At 51.3% G+C, this 24,065-nt stretch overlaps 1 protein-coding gene across 5 annotated transcripts; it reads left to right on the forward strand.

Moving 5' to 3' along the window:
• Positions 1-3,289: 3,289 nt before the first annotated feature.
• On the forward strand, positions 3,290-19,564 carry ZNF275 (zinc finger protein 275). 5 transcript variants are annotated; one of them, XM_051837467.3, is made up of 6 exons: positions 3,290-3,426; positions 5,539-5,616; positions 11,821-11,912; positions 12,375-12,483; positions 13,061-13,162; positions 13,825-19,564. In XM_051837467.3, exons 2-6 carry the CDS (start codon positions 5,589-5,591, stop codon positions 14,985-14,987), a joined length of 1,494 nt encoding a protein of 497 aa, XP_051693427.1. In that variant the 5' UTR covers positions 3,290-3,426; positions 5,539-5,588; the 3' UTR covers positions 14,988-19,564. The 5 variants fall into 5 exon arrangements, with proteins under 5 accessions (XP_051693427.1, XP_051693429.1, XP_089180499.1 ...); XM_089324373.1 differs by lacking the exon at positions 3,290-3,426 and adding an exon at positions 3,455-3,592 and having other exon boundaries at positions 13,825-15,135; XM_051837469.3 differs by lacking the exons at positions 11,821-11,912; positions 12,375-12,483 and having other exon boundaries at positions 13,825-15,135.
• The last annotated feature ends 4,501 nt before the right edge of the window (positions 19,565-24,065 follow it).

Raw genomic sequence — 24,065 nt, forward strand, 5'->3', positions numbered from 1 at the left:
CCTGTATCAGAGTGACTATGATGGAACCCCACCCCACTGCTGTCCAGCCTCCTGTTACCCTACCCTGAGAGACAGCAGGTGAAGCCTTCAGAACTCTGCCACTCACGTGGGAGACCTGGATGGAGTTCCTAGCTGCTGGTTTCAGCCTGGCTGTCACAGGCATGTGAGGAGTGAATCAGAAGATGGAAGGTATCCCTCTCCTCTCCTCTCCCCTCCCCTCCCCTCCCCCCTCCTCTCCTCTCCTCTCCTCTCCTCTCCTCCCCTCTCTCCTACTCTCCCCTCCCCTCCCCTCCTCTCCTCTCCCCTCCCCTCCTCTCCTCTCCTCCCCTCTCTCCTACTCTCCCCTCCCCTCCCCTCCTCTCCTCTCCCCTCCCCTCCTCTCCTCTCCTCTCCCCTCCCCTCCTCTCCTCTCCTCTCCTCCCCTCTCTCCTACTCTCCTCTCCCCTCCCCTCCTCTCCTCTCTCCTCTCCTCTCCCCTCTCCTCTCCTTTCCTCTCCCCCCCTCCCCTCCTCTCCCCTCCCCTCCCCTCTCCTCTCCCCTCCCCTCTCCTCTCCCCTCCCCTCTCCTCTCCCCTCTCTCCTACTCTCCCCTCCCCTCCCCTCCTCTCCTCTCTCCTCCCCTCCTCCCCACTCCCCTCCCCTCCTCTCCTCTCCCCTCCCCTCCTCCCCTCTCCCCTCCTCTCCTCTCCTCTCCCCTCCCCTCCTCTCCTCTCCCCTCCCCTCTCCTCCTCCCCTCCTCTCCTCTCCTCTACTATATTATCCCGTCATACCACTCCCCCATATTTACCCAGGATACACGTATGTAAAGACTTGGACATGAATTTGCATAGAAGACTTATTGTTGCAGCCTCAGACTGGGAATAGCCCAAATGCCCATCAGTGGACGAGTGGAGAAATGCATTTTAGCACATGCATCAGTGGGGTGTTATCCAGTGGTAAAAAGGAATGAACTTGATAGGCACATCACTGTGGATGGATCTCTGCCGCGGTTTCCATGTGTGCACCTCGCCAGAACTCCTATGTGGGAACTTAAACCTGAAGGTGACAATATGAAGAGGCAGGGCTTTGGGAAGTGATCGATTCATAAGAGATTAACGACCTAGTAAAAGAAGCCTCGGAGGGCTTCCTGGCCCTTTTTTGCCCTTTGTCTCTTCTGCCGCTTGAGCACAAGGAAGGAGGCACCGTTTTGGAAGTGGAGAGCCACCCTCACCACACCCGGCATCTGCTGGCACCTTGAAATTGGACTTCCTGGTGTCCTGGTTATGTGAGCAATAAATTTCTGTTCTGTACTTTGTAAATCACCCAGTGCTTTAGCGTGTGCTGTTGCAACAACCCAAGATTGGAAAATTAACTTCCTCTGACTTCTAAAGGTTGGGAAGTCCAAGATCAAGGGGCTGGCATTTGGTGTCTGATAAGAGCCTTCTTCCTGTGTCCTCTACAGAGGGGGAGCATGTGTCCTCACAATGAGGGAGGTGCCGGGGCAAGCTGGTCAAATGCTTTGGGAAGGCTCTTTTATAACGTCCTTAAACGCTTTTACCAGGCAGGAGCTTTCATCGCTTCATCGTCTCTTCAAAGCTCTACCTCTTAACCTGGTCCCATTTGGCAGCATTGGAATTTTGGAGGGCGCGCATCCAAATCATTGCACTCTAATCTGGTAGTTTGTTACAGCAGCACCAAGAGAATAAGATATCTCTAAGTAAGTTTCTTGAGTGAAAGAAACCAAACTCAAAGCAAAACTAATATTAGTAGTACGTATATTAAAATCTGAAACATTCAAACTAAGGTATAGTGACAGAAAGCGGATCAGTGAGTGCCTGAGATTGGAGGAGAAGAGAAATTGCATGAGGAAACTTTGAGCCTAGTGGATATGTTTATTGCCTTGATTGTGGTGATGGTTTCAGAGTTGTGTACATTTATGTCAAGTCTTATGAAATTATACAGTTTAAATATGTGCAGTTTATGTCAAAGATATCGCAATAGATCAGGGGTGTTTTTATGTAACATAAAGTACACCCACAGGCAAATAATAAAAAGGTAAACAAGTGCGTAAAATTGGCTAATCTATTTGAACAAATGCAGAAGCAGAAATGACCAATTCCTCACATAAAAACACTGAATGCAATTAGTCATCAGGGACATGATAACTGACATCACATGAGATATCACTTCACACCCACTTGAATGGCTAAAAATAAAGTATGACAACCCCAAACATTGATGAGGATGGGAAAGAAAAGAAACTCACATATATTTCTGGTGGGAATGCAAATCGCATGACCACTTGAAAAGCATTCCGGCAGTTTCTTATAACACATAAAACTATGCTGTGACGTGGCAATATCCCTCTTAGGTATTTGCCCAAGAAAAATGACAGCATATGTTCACACAAAGGCATGTACAGAGTATTCATGTAGCTTATTTATAATAATCCAAGTTGGAAACTGCCCAAATGATAAACTGACGAATTAATAAACCAACTTAAGATTTGTGCGTTTCACTCCCTGTAAAATGTACTTTTGAAAACAGTGAACAAGTATGGATCTCTAGATACTGCTATGCATGCTGAAAGGGGTGAGGCGTACTGACATCTGCAACTCACTTTGAAATGCATCACTAAAATAAGGACAACCAAGCACATAGAGTATAATGCTAATTGTAGAATATTAGTCATTGGTACATGAGCACAGTTGTTTGTATTTTTCAATGTCGCTAACCTTCCTTGGTAAAATCTTGACAAAAATAAGAAAAATGTCATGCAATGGACAAAACTGTTACAAGAATATGGAAAAAGAAGTTAGTTTTAATCGTTGTTGCTGATATGTGGTTGATTGTGTGCTCACTCCACCACAAACCCACACATAACAGACACTGACGAGAGCTCTAAGGCATCAAACGTGTGGCCTCTTAGGTCAGGGATGAGATCTGTTTTTGCCCAGGGCTGCATTCTTGATCCCTGCACCCACCCCACCCTAAAAGTACCCAAGGAGAAGGGGCCTTTCCATTTCTTCGTTCCGTTTCCTTCTTCGTCTGCTGCTCAGTTTGTTCGCTCATTCCCTCTTTCATTCCTTCCTGCATTCATCCCACTCTTTAGCCCTCCATCCAGGAAAGGCCGCTCCCTCCACGGTCTCGCCAGACCCGCCTCTCCGGCCCCCTCCACCCAACCACACCCCCAACTCCGCCCCTTCTCCGCCCCGCCCCCTCTCCGGGCCAATCGAGGTCGACGGACAGGGCGGGGCCGAGGGCGGGGCGGGGCCTCGCTCCTTCTGTACCCCAGGCGGCGCCCGCGGCTCCGGAAACGTGCGCTGCCGGGCTCCTGGGTTCGGCCCCGCGCGGTCTGCTCCGTGGCGCTTCCTGCCACGCCGGGCCTGGCTGGGCCGCGTTAGCGCAGCTCCGCCGAGCATCGCGCGTGGGCCGCCCGCAGGCCTGGGTGAGCTAGCGGGCTGCGGGAGGATGTGCCAGGGACGCGAGAGTGTGCTGGGCGGAGGTGATCGTGCAGCCAGCGGAAGGATGTGCGGGCCTGAGTGTGCGGGGCTGCAGGAAGGATGTGCAGGGGGACGCGCGAGAATGTGCGGTGGTGCGGGGCGTCTCGGCCGGTAGGGAGCTGCTTGGCCTTGAGGCTGGCCAGAGAAGGGGACGGGTTCGGATGGCGGGTACGCCAAGGCCCAGAAGGCCTTCCTGCCGCGGGTGGGGGTCGGCGGTCAAGGGCGGGAATCGCGGATGTTCCGAGGCCTAAGCTTTTCTTTCGGGGATGCTAGGGGATGGGAACCGGTCACGATCAGAGAGAGAACCACCCTCCTCCTGCACGGCCCAAGAGCCACGGAGGCCAACGGGGAAAGGGAGCTCTGGGGGAGGGGGCGGTGGTTAAGACTTTTCCGCAGTCCAAGGAGCTGGGTGGATGGGCTGGGGATGGTTCCTGCTGAGGAAGCCCCTCCTTTCCATTTGGATGGGGGTCCAGCCTCATCTTGGCAGGGGGTATGGGAACCTAGAGCGCAAGAGCAGGGGGGATGGGGTAGAGGGAAGGGGCAATGCTTGCTGGGAGGAAAGAGCTGAAGGCCCTCTGAACAGTGCTTTTGCTCTCACCCTCCTGGGGGCCACCTCTCCCGTTAGAGTATACCCCCCAACTTCTTTGCTGGCTTCTCCAGTCTATATTTGGGTGATTAATTGCATGTCTTTTTCCACACACACACTCACACACACACCCACCAGTCGCCTGCTGCCCAAAGCCCATGGTCCCTTTCAAACACACACACACCCCCCTCCAATTGCTGGCTCTCTTCCTGGAGGTCCCACCCTGTTCCAACTGACACCCTCCAGCCAGCCTTGGCCGGGCCAGGCCAGCAGCCCCTCTGTCTCCTTGGTCAGTGAAACCTTTTCTTTCCAAGCTCAGCCCCGGCATTTTGCCCCGGCATTTCAGATGGGATTGCTGTCTCAACCCTCCCCCAGCCCCACTCTGGGCCTCTACTTAGAAACAACTTGCCCGCTGTCTGGCACAGTTCAGTGCCTTCTGCAAAACCGTGAGTGCGTGTATATTAGAACCCTGTTGATCCCTGATCTCCAGGCTTGGGTCTGTGAGGGACCCCGAGTTCTCTTCCCAGAAGTCTGAGCATCAGCACAGACCAGAGAAGAGTGGGTTCCCACTGTGGGAGGCTCAGGGCAGGCGAGCAAGAATCGTGTCTGAGGAGGGCTCGAGATGAGCGAGCCTCCGGGCCTGGTGTTAAGGAAGTGTAGCTCTGCATCGGAATCTGCTAGAGTGCTAGCTGATGAATGCAGATTCCCTGGCCCAGTCAGACCTGTTACTCTGCCACTTGAGTTGCTAGTGAACTCCAAATGAGATTTCTATGCCAGTGGTCCAGCCCTTTCTGTAACCTGCCTGGGCTCCTTGGGGTGTGTGTAGCATCCTCACCCCACATCTCGATTATGTGCTGTTTCTATCTAGGCAGAGTAACCTAAACAAAGCTATACTTAACAATTTATTTTGATTTTTAGTAAGATGCTGTGCGTCTTCTTGGGGAAATGGGAACATAAACCTTTCTTCAGTGAAGTACAACAAACACTACAGAATCCCCTTCTGGTCTACCTTCTGGCTTTTTATAGAAGGGAAAGAAGATGGAAACCTAAACAGAGAGAGACAGGTGCCCAGGCAGAGTGAGAGAGGAAACAGATGCCTTCCCACCCACGCACGCAGAAAAAGACACACACAGACACAAATATCCCCAGAGAAACAGACTTTCCTGGTGAGACACCCTGTCTTTTGGCCCTTTAGGATTCTGTTACTTCGCGTGTCAGCCTGCTTGCACCATACAGGGTTGGCCCGAGGGGGGCCTGCACTGCTGCCCAGGGCCTGACAGGGTGAGGGGACGTAGAGGCCAGTTTCTACTGTGGCCCAGGGGCTCAGCTCCGCAGTTGTGGGTGGGCTCTGGCCTGGCTGTGGAGTCGGGGATGTCAGCGGAGTGTCTTCAGTCTTCTGCAGTTGAGCGCGGGCTCCAGGAAGGTGTGCATGAGTTTGCTTCTGTTCACCCGAATTATTTCAATCCAACAGGTGGGACCTTCCCTGACGGACAGATTGCTCCAGACTTGCTCTGAAGCACAATGAGTCATCCCTCTGTGTCTCTTTTGGGTAAGTCTGGGTATTTACAGACCATGTCTGTTGGCCTTCAAGCTGGCCGTGCTGTTAGAAGGCCTCACGGGTGCGGTACAAGAGGGCGAGAGGCATTGTTGCTGTGGTTGCAGAAGCACTTAGCAATTCCATGTACACAAGTGTTGCTGAGCTGTCTGTATCCAGAGGCACTTCTCTCCCGCAGAGCAGGGGAGACAAGATAGCCATATTTGCTCTGGCGCACAAGCCACCTGTTGTCTTCCGGATGAGCTCATGCTTCGAGGCTGGGGTATTCTGCTACAGGACCTTATTGAGATGCTTGTAGGAGTCCAGATGTTTCTGGCACCCCTTGGAAGCTTCTGGAAGCTAGATGAGTGTTTGCGCGGCCTTGCTGCCTTTCCCCTTCCTCCACCACCCGGGAAACAATGGCACCTACCAGGGGAAGTTGCTTGGCTGTTTGTTTGGTGGGGTCAGGTGAAGCCTGATCTATTACACTCAGAACCATTTTTACTAGAGCCAGACATCCTCAGGGGTCCTGCACTCAAAGGCCACCACATAACACCTAATCAGTCAGCATGTTGGTTTTTGTTGCTGTTGAATTCCACTCTTGATTTTGTTTGTTCAGGTAAAATGAATTGATTAGGTTGGGTCTCTTAGTGTTTCTGATTTAAATAAGCTGGCTAAACCTTACATTGTAATCTAAAGCATGGAGCAGGAAGATTTATTCATTCACATGAGCTGTGCTGTTTCAGAAAGCATACTTTTCCAAATCGTCAGGCAGTAGGTTAATGTTGACATTACTGTTTGCCATGTATTCCAGCAGCAGATGTTTGTCAAACAGCTGCAACATACATGGTGCTTAGCTAGGTCACCTGCTGTTCGGAACGCACAGTTGACTTTGACAAGGCCTTTGTTCTCTGGGAGTTTATAGTCTTTCACAGTTGTCTCCAGGTCTCATTGCAAGAAGCAGGGTAACACGCTTACCATTAAGGGTCCGAGATTTGTTGTCCCATAGTATTTCTCCCAGCTTCCGTTTTCCAAGATTTACAGTGTGCTTTTCTGTCATGAGTGAAAGTGCCTCAGGTTCAAGGGCAGCATTGCCCTCAGCGTCCGTCGGGTGCACTACAATTGTTCTCATGTTCTGTCTGGAATTGCTTTGACCTTGATGCTCCAACATCCACTTTGGGAAGGCAAGTGGACACCTGCATTTGTCCATTTTGTCCCAGCATCCAGCTTCTTTTCCGGTGTAGCTTCACCACTTTAAAGTGGAACAGTTGTGCAATGTGATCAATTCTAAATGCTCTGGTTGTCTCCAGCACTGATGATAATTTTATTTTGAACTGCAGTGGGCATTAACTTCTATTACATTTTGATGATACCCCTTTGCTTCTCCTGAAGCTTTTTACCTGATATACTTGGTTAGTCGTACACAGTTGAGCTTCACTTTGTGAAAGCAGGAATTGCTTTCTTCCTCCCATTTTTATGAGCACCTTCTAAATTATCTCTGTGTGTCTGTTATTGTGGGTGCTCTCAAGCTAAATGCCCCAGGTCAGCTGGTACAGGAAGAACCACTCCTGTTGCTACCTGGCAAAGGATAATAACAATTTATTTGAGGGTTGTGGCTCCTGGATTTGAACAATTAATCATGCTAATTAAACAAAAACACTTCTGCAGGCTTCACTCAGTTAAACAGAACACTTCAGGAGGATCTGCTTGGTGAAACATGGGTGGCTCGGAAGAACCGTGCTCATGTGTGTGAGAGAGAATGACAGCAGGCGTGTGTGTGTGCTGCCACAGGAGGATTTGTGTGGCATGCTTACGGGAGGACTTCACGGCAATCCCCGAATGCTCCCTGCGAGCCCGTCTCCTGCTTCGGGCCTGCTGTATGGGGGAATGTATTAGTTCTCTCTTTCCTGCTGTGGTTTTAAAAGTCTCAAATCTTGAGAGCTGGACCTGAAAAAAGTTCCTTAACTTCTTGGATGCATAGGGTTTTTTTTCTCTCTCTCTCTGTGAAATTGAGGCGGTAATAACCGTAGGTTGCAATAATTAAATTATGTGAAGGGAGACACACAGTGCCCAATATGCATAGTCAGTGCTTGCTAAGTGGAAGTTTGCTCCATTTAACACAGTACTCCCCATGCACATTGAGTCAGGAGCCCTATAATTTATCACAGGCCCAGTGGGCTCCAGAGCTGTGGGGGTTTTAGGATGAGCAGGAAAAGAAAAGCAGATTTTAGTTGAACAAAGTGCGATGGGCTTGGGGAGTGAGGATGTTTTGAAGAGGTGACGTTTGACTTGAGGCCTAAATTCTTAGAAGGCGTTGCCTGTGATAAGCCACAGGTACGGTATTCTTGGCAGGTACACAGGTCGCAAGGGCCACAGCCTTGGCCTGTCTAGAACTGAATGAAAGCCATTGTTTCTGGCTGGAGGGACAAAGAGGTGAGGCACAGAATGTACAATTGGGCCAAGGCCTTGCCGGTGGGGGTTGTGAAGGTCTTAGGTCACTGGCCAGAGGACAGCTGAGAAGAGGCCTGTCACAGGTGACCTTCTCAGAGGGCGAATACACAATGTGCCTCTCTCTGTTCCCCTGGGCAGCCAGACATCAACGACAACCGGAAGTGAACTGTGTAAGTGATTCATGAGCAGGTCACTTTGCATTGGACGTGAGAGTCAAAGTAGACACCAGATGTATTCTTTGGGCAGTAACAGTGGAATTGACGCACATGCAGACAACCTGTTAAAGATGGGATAAGGGCTTGGGTAGACTTTTTGACCAAATGATGCCCTCAGCCCACACCTGTCTACAGTGTAGAGACTCTGGGGGGAGGAGCGCAGGAAGCGGCAACACCTTGGTCCTGCCTCTGTGCTTTCTGCCCACCAGCCTTAGGTGACTGCCCAGAGAGTCCCACCAGCCCTTCCCCCCTTGCCCCCCGCCCCCCGCTTGCCCTGGCTGAGTGGGCATCCTAGGAAGTACTGGTGCTCTGACCCAACCTCAAGGGCCACACCCTGTTATCTCCTTGGCCTCGGCCTGTCCTCTTGCACACTGACCATCTTTATTAACCAGTCTTCCAAAATCTGTTTAAATTGTTGTTCTTCGCTGGTAGCATCAGAATTCGGCTTGGTTACTAAAATGCGTGTTACTGGAACAGAAAGCAGGACCTTCTAGACCTTGACCATCCCCCAGCGTGGTCCCACGTTGTACACAGGGTGCTTATTCTAGCCACAAGGCATGCTCAATTTTCTCCTTTTTTCTCTTAAAAAGCAAATATGTACTTAGCCATCATCTCCCCTTCCCTTGCCCGCTTTGGGCTTTCAGTCAAGAGTCATTAGGGCTGCCTATATCTTCCATGAAGGGCATAAAGGATTCCCATTTTTGTAATCTGCAGTGCAGCATCCTGCATTGCCTGCATGCTGACTGGCTTTTTTACCCGCTCTGAGTTCTGGCCCTCTGCAGTAGTGGCTTCTGAGCTCCGAGCCAAACTTCATCATTCTCTCCCACCATCACCACCTTTGTCTTGTACTAGAATTACTTCTACTCCTCCTGTGGGTTATAGTCTATTTTGCATACCTTTACTTTTAACCTGTATTTTTATATTTAAAGTTTCTCATACATAGCACAACATTAAAAACGAGGAGGGCAAGAGTTTTCTATTTTCCCGCATATTTATATATTCTCCATGCCTTTGTGCACATCCAGGTTCCCCTATGGTGTCATCTTCCTTCCACTGTGGCCATCTAGGGAGTGAACCAGTGGGTGGAAGTGCTCTCAGTCTCTCTCTCTCTCTCTCTCAGTCTCTCTACTTAACCCACTCTTGCTTCCTTTCAAATAAATAAATATTGTAAAAGTCATTTATTGCTTTCTGATAATGAATCAGTAGCTGCTCTGATTTTTGTTCCTCTCTATGCAGCATTTTTTCTTGGCTAGTTTGAGGCTTTTTTTCTTTGTCACTAGTTTTCAGCACCCAGACTGTGACATATCTTTTTAAGTTTTACTAGGATGTGGTTTAGCTTCTTGGATCTGTGAGTTTATAGCTCTGCTCAATTTTGGAAATTTATCCAGCTATTATTTCTTAGCCACATTTTTTATCCTTCTACCCCTTCTCACATTCTCAGGTTTGAGTTACGTGGATGTCAGACCACTTCCTATTATCTACAGGTCACTGACGTACTGTTTGCTTTGTAAAGCTGTTTTTCTCTCTGGAGTAAGGTGTGGCCTCTCTGGGTTCTCTCTGAGTGTCCCAGGTTATCACAGAGGACCTTGAACATCTGTCTACTTTTTGTGTATTCTGGAAGTTGTTTACCTTGCAGCTATCTGCCCATTTTATTTTTTTAAAGATCTTTTTTTAAAAAGATGTATTTATTTACTTGAAAGTCAGAGTTTACACAGAGAGAGGAGAGGCAGAGAGAGAGAGAGGTCTTCCATCCACTGGTCTATTCCCCAGATGGCCACAACAGCCAAAGCTGTGCTGATCCAAAGCCAGGAGCTTCTTCCAGGTCTCCCATGCAGGTGCAGGGGCCCAAGCACTTGGGCCATCTTCTACTGCTTTCCCAGGCCATAGCAGAGAGCTGGATCAGAAGAGGAGTAGGCAGGACTAGAACCGGAACAGTGCCTATATAGGATGCCAGCACTGTAGGCTGCAGCTTTACCCGCTGTGCCACAGTGCCAGTCCCTAAAGATCTTTTTATTTAAGTACTTGAAAAGTATAGTGACAAGAGACAGAGGTGGAGGACAAAAGCAAGTGATGAGAGAGAGAGAGGTTGATTTTCTCTCCACTGAGTCACCCTCCAAATGGCTACAATGGCCGGAGCTGTGCCAGGCTGTAACTATGAGCTTGTAGCTCCATCTGGGTCTTCCACGTGAGTGCAGGATTAGGATCCCAAGCACTTGGGCCATCTTCCACTGCTTTTCCAGGTGCATTAGCAGGGAGCTGAATTGAAAACAGAACAACTGGGACTAAAACTGGTGCTCCAAAATGAGATGCCAGCATTGCAGATGGCAGCTTAACCCAGTGTGTCCCAGTGCCAACCCCTCCTGGTCATTCTTCCTCAGCCTTCTGGGGTTTCCACTGGTACATGCAGCGCTTAGTACTTGGGAAACACTCAAGCAGACTCATACGCAGATTTTTCTGAAGCTCCTTTTTGCTGCCTAGCTCACTCGTCCCTGGAACATTGCTTGGCTACTTCCAGCACCACCCTGAATGCTGGTCTGCATCTCCTCAACTTGATGAAGCCACTGAGCTCCATTTGGTCCCCCCCCCCATGGGCTCTATCTGGAAATTGCCTCCAGGGTGATGATAAGGCTCACCCCATTTATTCGTATTCTCTCCAGGATCATTATCTTGTGCTTTCTGCTGTCCAGTGTCTGAGAACTATTGTCTCACTTATATTTTCTCTAGTTTTCCACTTGTTTATGACAGGATATTAAGTCTGTTTCTGCCCATCCCTTTTAACATAACATCTTTAATTTTATATAAAAGGCATTCTGGAGTGTCTGGGTTTTTGTAGCCCTTGAGCTAGTGCAAAAATGCTTTCTTTTCATTCAATTATGGCTTGAATTGAATTGAGTTGCCATCAGAACAGGAGCTGTGTGAAGTGGGAGGCCCATGAGACATAGATGTCTGCGGTAGGATCTGAAATTATTTCACACGTTTTACAATTTGGAAGGAAAAGGTAACTTGTGCATTTCGTTCATACCTTTTCTTTAGTACCTGGGCATTGGAGAGCTTTTCTTTGGAGCTTGTTTTTCCAGCTGTTCTGTTCAGCTTTTCATCTTGTTGGATATGTAAGAGAAGTGTCTGGCATTCGCCTGCTGAATTCTTCAGTGGGTATGGCATTTGAGGGCCTCACTGCTGATGAGGAAACCCTGGCTCTTGCTCTTCGCTGCCTCTTCTTCCTTCCAGTGGCCTGACCTGGGGTATGCTGCCTCGCCAAGCCCCTGCAGGCTTGCTGTTCAAGGCTTGTGCTCAGCCTGTCTCTGAGTACTGCTCTCTGGGCCATCGGCTCTGCCAGTGTCTGTCTTCTCCGGGTTGGGCCTGGGCTACCAACCATTTGCCTTGTCTTGGCTCCTCAGGCCACTCACCTATATTAAGTTCCTGCCAGCCCACTTTTGCACACTCTGGCTTGCCACTCGCTCAGGAAAATCAGGGAAAAGGAAATGAGCAGTCACATCCCAGGGGCCCCAGACGCAGAGCTGTTGTCACTCACGGCTTTTTTCGCTTTCCTTAGCGCCACCTGCTCCCCAAGGTCTTGCCCTCCCCCAGGATGGAGCCCCAGGAAACCAGGTCCTGGCAGTCCCTCTTGAGATGCCGGAGGCCCAGGTGAGCTGTGCTTCCCTTTGCCTTGCTTGGGATTCTGTCACTGCTCCCTGAGTCTGGCCCCGGCCTGTGCCTCCTGCCCCAACATGACACTCAGCAGGCCATGAACCCCAGCTGCTGAGCCTGCCTGCCCACCCAGAGGCCGCCAGGGAACAGGTGCCCACTGGCCTTGGGACTCCCATCCTACAAGTGGGGAGCTAGGTGTCTGGCCAGGGAAGTGAATGAACTGTGGCCCCTTGAGGCGATGTGGGCACCCAGGGCCCTGGCCCAGGGCTCCCAGCACTTGGTCAGGCTCTCTTTGCAGGACTTCTTGGAGCTGTGATTGGACCTCCACCTTAGCAACACACTCTCACTGCTGGCCCTCACCTCTGTCCTTGGCCTTCCTGGCAACCCCCCCCCCCCCCGCCACCGCCGCCTCATTTTGCTCCTGATGCAAAGACTGATTATCCCTGGGACTTCTTTCAGGGTTTGGTGACAGTTGATGAAGTGGCGTGGTACCTCACAAAAAGGGAGTTGTTGAGGCTTGACCCTGAGCAGAGGACACTGGCATATTACAGGAACGTGGCCTCCGTGGGTAAGGATCTCTTCCCCAGACTGGCCAACCATTAGGGGTTGGGTGGGGGCACATGGTCACCCATATACAAGCTCACCTAACCCCTGGGCTCTGGGGAAATAGAGATGCCACACCCAGCGTCTCAAAATGGCAGGGACCTCCCCGACTCTTCACAGCATGGAAAGGAGCCCTGCGGTCTTGTAGCAAAGAAACGAAGGGAAACCTGCCACTATAATATAGAACATGAGCTACACAAATTGTATGGCTGTTTGATTTGGGCTCACTGTGGACGTGACCTCTCGGGGATATTTTTGGAGGAGATCACGGTGGGGAGACATTTGGGAGTTGTGACACCGAGGGTATTGGCAAGGAACAGGCAGTGTGGCTCCTTCCTTGGGTCACCTCCTGGCACGCCACTGGGATCTTTCCCAGGTGGACCCACAGCCTGCCTTCCTGCAGCTCCCAGAAGAAGTCCGTCCTTAGGAAAGGCATTTGAGGCGTGTGAATGATTGCTCAGAGGTCCCGGTCAGTGCAGTTCCTCCCCCATTCTGATGCATCTCCAGCTGCCCCCATAACCCTTACCATTTCCAACCAACAGGAGGTCCTGTTTTGAATCCTGCCTTGGTTCCTCAGCTGGCGCAAGGGCAAGTGCTGTTGGCGTCAGACCCATCTCTCAACACAGATCGTGCTACGCACTCTGGTGAGTGAAAAATAAACCTAAAGGGGCTGGCACTGTGGCAGAGTAGTTAAGCTGCCGCCTGCAATGCTGGCATCCCATATGGGCGCCAATTCAGCTCCTGGCTGCTCCACTTCTGATGCAGATCTCTGCTATGGCCTGGGAAAGCAGTAGAAGATGACCTAAGTCCTTGGGCCCCTGCACCCACGTGGGAGACCCAGATGGGAATCCAAGCTCTTGGCTTCCACCTGTCTTAGTCCTGGCCATCGTGACCATTTGGGGAATGAACCGGCAGACAGAGGATCTCTGTTGCTCTGTCTCTCCCTCCCTCTCTGTCACTCTATCTACCTTTTCAAAAAATAAATCTTTACTAAGGAAAAAGGAAGCTGAAGACATGTGAGGACATTGCAGGAACACCCAGCCTAGCTTGTGGGAGTTAAGGGTTGGGTTGAGGGGATCAGGTGAGCACTTGGGTGGGATGGGTCAGGGTTGGGAGCCTGCCTGGACCTTTGAGGTGGAGGCGTGGGCACTGGCCCACAGCAGAAGGGGAGGTCCCCTGGGGCATGCTATGGCTCCCGCTTGTGCAGCCATCAAGCCCCCTCTGCGGTCCTTGCTCTCCTGGTGGCCTGTGGAAAGGGGGAGGAGCCTTCCCCTAACACTGCAGCCACTTGTGCTCGTCATTTCAGGCCGCAGCTTCGAGACCTGGCACTGCACGATGGGTGAGGAAGCCCAGCCCCAGCCCCAGGAAACGGCGTCCACCAGCTCCCCAAGGGCCAGTGACCCCAGCGCTGAGGTCAAAGCCAACGGGGACTCGGAGGGGAGGGGCGGGAGCCCTCAGGATGTGCCCATAGAACATCATTTTGCCTGTAAGGAGTGCGGAGACACGTTTCGGCTCAAAGTGCTGCTCGTTCAGCATCAGCGAGTTCACAGCGAGGCGAAGGGCTGGGAGTGTGGCGATTGCGGGCAGGTCTTCCGGGGGGTGTCCGAGTTTAATGAGCACAGGAAGAGCCACGTGGCCGCAGAGCCCCGGCCCGGCCCTAGCTGGGCCCTGGAGGATGCGGTGGCCAAGAGGGAGCAGCTGGAGAGGGAGGCCAAGCCGTTCGAGTGCGAAGAGTGCGGGAAACGGTTTAAGAAGAATGCGGGCCTGAGCCAGCACCTGCGGGTGCACAGCCGCGAGAAGCCACTCGACTGCGAGGAGTGCGGGCGCTCCTTCAAGGCCGATGCGCACCTCTTCCGCCATCAGAAACTCCACACCGCCGACAAGCCGTTTGCCTGCCGGGCGTGCAGCCGCGATTTCCTGGACCGCCAGGAGCTCCTCAAGCACCAGCGGGCGCACACGGGCCACCTGCCCTTCGACTGCGACGACTGCGGCAAGTCCTTCCGCGGCGTCAGCGGCCTGGCCGAGCACCAGCGCATCCACAGCGGCGCCAAGCCCTACGGCTGCCCGCACTGCGGCAAGCTCTTCCGCCGCAGCTCCGAGCTCACCAAGCACCGGCGCATCCACACGGGTGAGAAGCCCTACGCGTGCAGCCAGTGCGGCAAGGCCTTTCGCCAGAGCTCCAGCCTGCTGGAGCACGCGCGCATCCACAGCGGCGAGCGGCCATACGCATGCGGCGAGTGCGGCAAGGCCTTCCGCGGGCCCTCCGACCTCATCAAGCACCGGCGCATCCACAGCGGACTGAAGCCCTACGAGTGCGACAAGTGCGGCAAGGCCTTCCGCAGGAGCTCCGGCCTCAGCCGCCACCGGCGCATCCACAGCGGTGCGCGGCGCTGCGAGTGCAGCGAGTGCGGCCGTGTGTTCAAGAGGCGCTCGGCGCTGCAGAAGCACCAGCCGAGCCACCGTGAGTAGGCAGCCAGGGGGCCCCCGGGGCGCCGGGGCCTGGTCAAAGGAGATGAAGGTTCATTGCGCTTCTGTATTTTGGCGTCTAAAAGGGTGAAACCAATCTATTACTGCCACCAGCAATTTCTACGTATACACGTTGCCCATTGTGCCCATCGAGAATAGCTTTTCCCATTGTGAGTTCCAGTGGCGAGGTTCGCTGACAGCAAGCACCAGCAAAGTGTGCAAACCGAGACTTGAGAGAGCAGACACCTGCACACGCACGCTGTAGATAGGGGACAAACCCAGCTATGCCGCCGAGGTTTCGGGCCTACTTGAATTTTTAAATTTGTAGGGATGTAAATAACAATGCTCAAATGTATTCTAATACTTAATTTATTAATTTAGCTCTACGCACATGCACATTGTAAATCGCATATTATATAGAATAATATATTAATTGAGAAAAGACTCCCTTTTGGCCCCCGCTCCGTTTCTATCTCGTCCCGTGTATTTGGACCTCACCGTCTTTGCCCACATGGGAACGGGAAGTTTCCACACGGATCCATACAACTGCAGCTGAGCTCGTGTGATAGCACTGGGACCACCACTGCAGGGAACTCGCCTGAGAGGTCTCCTGCCAAGCCATTTGAACAAATTCACAGGACCTTCGGGTGATCCTTTCGTCTCATTCCATCTGTCCTGTAATTGTACCACAGAGCCACTTAAGGTGGTGCTTCTCCAAATGACCTAAAAAAAGCCTCTGGTTTGTTTTCTAAGCATCTGAAACTGGGAATTGTGAGGCCACACTCCTAGTACAAATTACTGAATGGACGTCTTTTGCATCCTTGTCTGAACCAATTCAATTCGGAGACTCCTATACTTATCCAGTGTGATCAGCAACGGCGGTTGTTCCAGGCTCGCGGGTCTTGTCCTCAAGCAGCTTATTTTGTTCAAAACGAAGTAGAGAGAGTACTCCCCTGATCAGAGGGACATCTCAAGGACTCAAGTGCAAGGTGACATGGACCTTGGGGGAAGAGAACCTCGCCTCATGCAAGGCCCAGATGGTACTTCTCCAGCCCCTCCGTCTCCAGCTCCATCAAATGGGGGTGATCACCGTGCCTACCTCCTAAGGGTATCATGAGGACTGCCATCGTGCCTGCAGGCGTGGGGCACACACTCGGCGAAGGTCATGTGCAGTCATCGCCAGAGTTAGCTGCCGTCATCCCGTGGCTCATCAGTACCAGAACCGGGGACAGACCCTAACCTCCTGACTACTAGTTTGCATCTTTTCTTCTCATGTGATGACGTCAACACTATGTCCATTTTCTTGCATGCCAATCGTGCGTTCATCTCCTTTGACTAGTTATCAAGTTATCTTTGGATATATTGACTTTATATAGCAGTTCTTTCTATATCACTTCTGATGCTCTCTTTTCTAGTTTTATTACTTTTGCTCTTTGAAGCAATTTTATTACATTTTTGTTGTGCAAGATTTTGATTTTTACATATCCAAGCATTCATTTTTTTCCCATTAACTTGTAACTTTCGTTGCTTCAGTGATAAGGTAACATTTTCTTGTAGAATTTTAATTACAACTGAAAAACCTGAAACCCCTGCCCACCCAAAGGGCGGGCTGCACGGGAATGGGCCGGAGAAGCAGGCTCATTCCCGTCCACGGTGCAAACTCCATGGGCATCTGTGTGCAGCACTTGACTATGTAGCCTGGCCACTGAGGCACACGAGCGATACGTCCACCTGGACGGGCCAGAAGCCTCTGGGACTGCTCACGTGCACAGCCCCAGCAGCACAGCTTGACCTCCCTCGATGGATGGGAGGTCCAGACTTCATCTGGCAGTAGCCTGGCCATCCTTCAGCCTCCTGGGAACCTTGGCAGTGCCTGGCGTGGATCCAGTGACTAAGAAACAGATCCGCCCAAGAGATAGCTCCTCGGACACAGGAAGACTCACCTGGCTGGCATCACAGGGACCGTGTCCTCCCAGCGAGTGATTCTGCTGGCTTCTGTTTGGGGCAGCTAGGGCGAGATTTCACCCTGACGTCACTTCGTGCAGCTGCCCCTGCGAGGGGCAACAGAGCAGAAGCTTGGTGAGGCTGCAGGCCCCTCTGACAGCCAGCGTCTCGTGCTGGTAGAAGCTGGCCACTTCAGCCATGCCCAGGAGGTTTGGAGGGCAACACGGCTCCTCTGATAGCCTATGCAGAGTGGATATAGAAGCTAGCACCCTGTGGCTGGGCTCTCACTTCCGGCAGAGGCCACAGAAAGAAGCTGGCCACGGCACCTGTGCCCAGGGGGTGGGCACTCAAGAGCCTGGAGAGGAAGTGTACAGCCCCAGCAGCAGAGCAGAGCTCTGCTCAGCAGGCAGAGCTTAAAAGGGCTTCCCAGGCCCCCATCCTGGGAAGAAAGGTCCGGGAGTGACCCCTGTGACCTTGAGCAGAAGGTCCTCTGGAATGGCCCCAGGCCAGCAGAGTGGCCCTTTGGGACGACTCCATCCTGACCCCCAGGCTGGAGAGAAGCCAACAGCACCTGTTACATAGCCATTCCTCTTGCTCTGTGGGCCTTAGTTCTTGCAGCAGTTATGAATCTGTGTCTGCAATCACCACTTTCTTCTCGAAGCACTTTTCTCTTTCCCAGGTGTTACCAGAGGTCTGGTACAGCTGTCATTGGGTAAGGAAGGTTGCCTTCTGCCAGGGACAAGCCTGGCACCTTGACCTAGAGGTACTCCACCATTTCCCGCCCATTCACTCACCGTTGTTGGCTTTGATGAAGGATGCTGCCAAAGTCTAGACTAACATCAACCAGGAGTGCAGCAGTCATCACTGCTCCCAGCCAGGACGTGGCACCTTGGCATTCCTTCCGGCCCACCTTGCCTTGTTTCCTGTTTTTCATTCCATAACTTTTTCTCAAACCAATCCTCTCGCAGAGTTAACACTAGAGATCACGTCCCTTCGGACAGCTTTGCCTGGTCTTTGCGGTGAAATCCGTGCTCTCTGCAAATGCAGTCAGTCTGTGACTCTACTATGTGTCCTGTTCCTTCACTGAGTTGCATTTTTCCCCTCTAGTAACGTGGGGGTGATTTCCTTGGATTCTCTAGCCATGCTGCCATGTCAGATGCAAAATGTGACCAAGCTTTCTGTTGCGTGTGCTTGTCTATGCATTTGTGTATCTACCTCATTTCATTTTTCTTTCTAATCACACATATTCCTGTCGCAAGGGAAATAGTGGGCAGTTGGGTTAATCGAATGCTGGCCCTAGTTAGAAATGTGTCCTTTTCTTACTGGATTGCAAAGGAAAGCTTCCAAGACCTTTGTCAGAGTTTTGAATATTTGATGACATTTTCAAAAGGAAGTAGTTGTTTCCCATGTTTGCTGCTTATTACGATTAACTGATTAGTTGTGTCATCCCCACTCTTGCGTTTCTGGAATAATCCCACCCGATCATTGTGGGCATATTTTCTTGTGTGGTAGTGCATTCTGTGTGTTTGATTTTGTGCTAGAAGTGGCAAGGCACCTGCCCTGCCCACAGCCCTGGGCTACTGTCCTGTTGTGTACCATGTGACTCACCAGCCCCCCTTCTAGGCCACATTCATTAAGCCCGAACCAAACAACAGGTCAAAGGGCAGCGGCCAGTTGCCAGAGCTGGTTGGAGATGATGGATCAGGCCTTTCAGGTCTGTGAAATGCAAACAAGGAAACAGAAGTTTCTCATTGGTGTTGAGGATAGAGGGCGCCACATGGTGTTTTGAGAAGTTGCCCCCTTGTCATGTTCTGGGATTTGGGGCTACTTGCCCTCACAAGTCCACACGTCTCCTCTGCACACTTCCTTGGCCTGAGCCAGCCCAAGTTGGTCACTGCCTTTTGACCACTTGGCTGCTTTCTGAGAGGAATCATGTTGCTGGCTTCCTTCACATTCTACCCAGCTGGCATTCCTGGCCCAAGTCCTTCCTGACTGTTGTGAGCACCTGTTTAAACGCGGTACTGTCTTTTCTTCCTAAGATGGGTGAAAATCTATGCCTCCTAATCTCAGCGAGTTTAATCAAGGAATTTCTGTCTGGGTGTTTTTCCTTTACTGAACCATGTTTAACCCACAGAACAAAGCGAGTTGAATCCCAGCCCACCCTGCTGTCTATTTCAGAAGTGTTTCACGGTTTCCAGTCAATCCTTCAGGTTACAGAGTTGGTAATGTCTCTATTTCTAGTCTCCTTACCTTGTGTAGCTCTCATCGCAGCAGTTTGAGTGTTTACTTTTGAAATCACAATGGTCTCCTTATAAACTTGGTCTGCAGTGTCACCTGCGTTATCTCTGAGACAGTAGCTGTGTCCAGCCCGTTTGTATTTCATTTGTTGTATCTCTTTTCTTACTCCTCCCTCATCTCCTTCCCTCGTCTCTTCTGTGGCACTCACTGTAATCCAGCCTTGCACTAGAGCTGTGTGTGGACTTGGCTTTTCCTCCCCCCGCCCTTTCCCCAGCCCTCCCCACCCACTGGATTGTGAGCTCTTAGAAGACAGGGGTGGCCCTTCATGTCTGATCCCTACCAAATCTAGCACAGTGCCTTGCATCAAGTAGATTTCAATAAATATATGTTAAATGGCATTGATCTTCCTTGAATTATTTTGTTTATCAGTTCTTCCCTTTCTCCACGCCATAGAGTTCTGCACTTGTCCCTGCACTCAGAGAATCGTCCCTTCCTGGGGTCCAGGTGCTGTCTTGGTTATCCCGGCATTTGCCAGGCACCTGGAGAGGTGAGGAGGTACCCTCCTGGGGGGCACCAGGTTTTCACAAACTTGCAGCTGGCCGTTGGGAGAGGGGGCCTTCCTTTCTGGAAAGAGCTTTCCCCCACCTTGGCCAGGAGTCCCTTGAGTCTGAATTCCAGGGAATAGCAGAAGACAAGGCCAGACTCTGAGCTCCTCCCATAAGCACTGGGAATGGGGTGACAGATGGCTTCGGGGACTTGAGAATCAGCCCACATCTCCAGGCTGAGTGGAGATGGGAGCCAGAGGTGACTCCTCCTGTTGGCCTGTGGTTGGCCTTCAGAAAAGTTTGGGGTAGGAACAGGCCCTGGTTTCTTGACCCTTCCAGACACAAACACCACCCAGCTGTGAAGTCAGCTGCCCACCTGTGGAAGGACAAGTGCAGAGTGGGTTCTAGGATGTGAATCCCAACAAAGGGCACAACATTCTGGAAAGGAGCATGTCTTCCTGGCCCAACCCATTCTCCCTAGCTTCTGATATGGGTCTAGGTAGGGCCCATGTCGTCTTTCCTCCGGGGTCCCATTCAACCACCCCAAATGCACCACAGCAGGTGATGTGATACTGCTCGCTTGGGGAGGGGTCACTTTTCCTACATGACAGCACAGCCACCTCCCAGTGCACCTGCCCCACCCAGTCCAGCTGTTTCTGCTGGCTTCTCTGGTTTCAGAAAGCACGTTACTGAGAATTCCACCTATTTTTCCTTAAAACGTGCAAGCTGTGTTCTGGCAAGCTTCAGCTGTGCTCAGATCAAAGCAACGGCAACATGTTAGGACAGCTTATACTGAGCCAGAGGAGATAGGGACAGGTTGGAGCTTCTCTCTGGGGGTCATGTTGTCCTCTAGCAGGGGACTGATAAATATTCCATCTGTGCTCTCCTAGCAACCCTGCCAACCTGAGCGCTGTAGCTTCTGCAGCGCCATCCTCTGTAAAACAAACAAGTCTTCGGTGGAACATTCAAAAATCCAAAATCATTGGAAGATTGCCTGAGGACTCCTAGAAGTCTTGTCTGCCTAAGAATTCATAGGCCCCAGATGTTATCTTAGGCCAGCATGTGCACCTCTGGCATCCCTCTGGGCCAGGTCCATATCACACCCCTCTCCCCAACCCATGTCTAGCTCTGGGCCCACGTGGGAGGGACAGCTGACATATAGATAGGAATGGGGGCTTCTGCTCTGAAGCTCACTGGGTTTTAGCTTGTTCTCCCCACCAGTCTCTCAAAACCATTTTTCTGAACCCTCCAGAGCTGTGTTTTGCTCCAGCCTCATTAGTTCCTCCAACAGCCACAGAGCACCTTTCGTGTGCCAGCATGAGCTGGCACAGGTCAGCATCCGACTAGTCACCTGAAATGCATTTCCTTCGAAAGCATAATTTTAAAAAGTACCCAAATTTTCCAAGCAATGTGGCTCCGAAACACCCTCGGCTCCTTCATCCCTTTTCTGAACATGGTCCATTAACCACTTGTGGTACACCTGCTGTGTGTTGAACCCCAGGAATACCAAAGTCAATGACAAGGGCACCAGAGAGAGAGAGACATGGAGCCAAAGTGTGACCACACAGGGGACCTACATGATGCAAGCTGTGCTGTGAGGGGCTGCACACCTAGTGGATGTATGCAGAGCCCAGCACACAGCATCAGCAAATGAACCCTCTGCCCTGCACCCTGGGGTTCTCCAGCCCCTCCCATCCTTGCCCTGTCCCCACCTCCGTCAGCTTCACTGGCCACCCCAGCATGTGTCCATTGTGCTACTGGAAATTTCCCTCATTCCCACACTAGTAAGGGCAGGCCCTGGCTCAGCAACATCACCCTGGGGGACTGTACTCATAGTTCTCTGTCCAGCCACATCTTCAGATAAGCCAGCTTCCCCAAAAGTACAGTCTGCTCTTCCCTGTCTTCCTTCCAGTGGATTCCCAGGGTCCTGGAAGCTTCTGGCAATGCCCCTCCCCCTTTATTGCACTGTTTTTGTGCCTCATGTCTATGGGTGATGTCTCCACCCTGCACAGGAAACCTGGGCAGAGAGGGCTCATCTGTGCCCTGCCCCCAGTTGGCAGGGAACCTCTCCCTCATCCCTGTGCTATAAAACCCCGACGCCACTGCCTGGGAGTTGCCTGCACCCCCAGACGGGGAGCCCCCAGAGCAGGCTGGGGCCAACCCGGCCCAGGAGCCAGACCCACAGCAGGCCCCTTGGTGAAGTGTCCTTGGAGTGCACAAGAGACCACGGGCTTCCCGCCCAGGGCCGAGTCCTCGGGACCCCACCAGGTACCTGGGGACGGGACAGGTGGGACAGCAGCCTCAGCTGGGCCTCTCCTTGCCCCACCCCCCACCCAGAGTGAGGCCCTGGAGATGATGGATCAGATCATCCGCTGGGTGCGGGAGGACCCATCGGGGCTGGGCCGGCCCCAGCTCCCAGGGTCCCCAGCGGCGGAGCCCATGGCAGTGCCCATGATGCTGCTCAACCTGGTCGAGCAGTTCGGGGAGGCCGACGAGGAGCTGGCGGGGAGATACGCGCAGCTGGGGGACTGGTGCGCCCGCAGGATTCTGCAGCACATCCAGGTGGGCGGTGCCAGGGGACCTGGGCGGGGGCAGAGGGCTGAACCCCATGCACAGGGCTGCCTCCAGTGCCCGCGCCTGCCCTGCAGTCGGGGAGGCTCGGCCCCCAGGGCAGCTGGACAGCCCGGCAGCCCCAACAGAAGAGGGAGTCTGCCAGAGCTCCAGGTGAGTCCTGAGAGCAGGAAATCCCTGCCAGCTCCACCTCCCCCCAGGCAGAGATGGCCAGCCTCCTGGTGTCTCCCGGAGCGTGGGGACGAGTGAGCCTGAGCCCTGGTTCAGAAAATCCTCAAGACTAGAAGCTGCCTACAGACTTGGCAGCCCAATGAAAGGGCCAAATGGTGCAGGTTGGGCTGTAGATCCTGAACCTCTTTGGAAAATCATTGAAAACAGGTTTGGTCAGTGTCAAATGGCCAAGGCCAAAACCCAAATTTCATCATCAGGGAATGACCTATGAAGATTCAATAATAACTGTGAAATGTATCTCAAAACACACTTGTTATTATGATAGTGCCCCTCTCATTAGGAAATCTTTACTCCTTTAGTTTTCTATGGTAACATCAACAACATTTTGACAAGTTCCCAACAATTCTGTCATCATATTTTGGGATCATATTGTATTTATGGATTGATAAAGAGATTTTTGCATCTTCATGAAGTTACATTTTCCTGAAAGCATAGTAGAATTTTCTTTTTTTTTTAGTTTTTTGGTTTATTTTATTTTATTTTATTTAATGAACATAAATTTCCAAAGTACAGCTTATGGATTACAATAGCTTCCCCCCCATAACTTCCCTCCCACCCACAACACTCCCCCTCTCCCACTCCCTCTCCCCTTCCATTCACATCAAGATTTTCAATTATCTTTATATACAGAAGACCAATTTAGCATATATTAAGTAAAGATTTCAACAGTTTGCACCCACACAGAAACACAAAGTGTAAAATACTATTTGAGTACGTTATAGCATTAATTAAACACCTAAGAGTAATTGTGTATTAATTACAGAGTTCAACCAATAGTTTTAAGTAGAACATAAAAAATACTAAAAGGGTAAAGTATTAAGTTCTCTTTTTTTCTTTTTTTTTTTGTTTGTTATATAGTTTTTTTATTTAATAAATGTGAATTTACAAAGTGCAACTTTTGTGTTGTTGTGGCTTCCCCCCCCAACCTCCCTCCCTCCCATGGCCCTCCCCTCTCCCACTCCCTCTCCAATCCCACCCTTCATCGAGTTTCATTTTCAATTACCTTCATATACTGAAGAACTTTCCATTCATTCAGACCTTTTGCCACATCCCTGAGAAACATTTTCAAGTTGCTTCACATAGATGTTGCATTTTTCTTGGAAAAATTTTTTCTAGGTATTCTACCTTTTTTGTTAAATGGAGTCATTCATTTCATTAGGTTTCCTAACTTGTGTATCTAAATAACTTTGTACCCAGCAAATTTATGAATTCTGCTCATTCTTTATCCTGCTTTTTTAAATTTAAAGGCTTATTTTATTTATTTGAAAGGCAGAGTTGTGGAGAGTGAGGAGAGACAGAGAAATAGGTGTTCCATCCACTGGGTCACTCCCCAAATGGCTGCAATGGGTTGGGGCTGGGCCAGGCCAAAGCCGGGAGCCGGGAGCTTCTTCCAGGTCTCCTACATGGGTGCAGGGGCCCAAGCTCTCCCATACTCTGCTGCTCTGTCTCTTAACAGGGAGCTGGATTGGAAGTGGAGCAGCCAGGACTCAAATCAGCTCCCTTATGATGCGGCACTGTGGGCCATGGCTTTAACCCACTGTGCCACAGTGCC

Source organism: Oryctolagus cuniculus, chromosome X (assembly GCF_051225735.1).
Source record: "Oryctolagus cuniculus isolate XC-2025 breed Fujian yellow rabbit chromosome X, ASM5122573v1, whole genome shotgun sequence".
Lineage (NCBI taxonomy): Eukaryota > Metazoa > Chordata > Mammalia > Lagomorpha > Leporidae > Oryctolagus > Oryctolagus cuniculus.

Coding starts and splice junctions, on each gene's coding strand:
- ZNF275 (XM_051837467.3), top strand. CDS start 5,589: ATGAGTCATCCCTCTGTGTCTCTTTTGG. Junction 11,913..12,374: donor TTGAGATGCCGGAGGCCCAG/GTGAGCTGTGCT, acceptor GACTTCTTTCAG/GGTTTGGTGACAGTTGATGA. Junction 12,484..13,060: donor CAGGAACGTGGCCTCCGTGG/GTAAGGATCTCT, acceptor TCCAACCAACAG/GAGGTCCTGTTTTGAATCCT.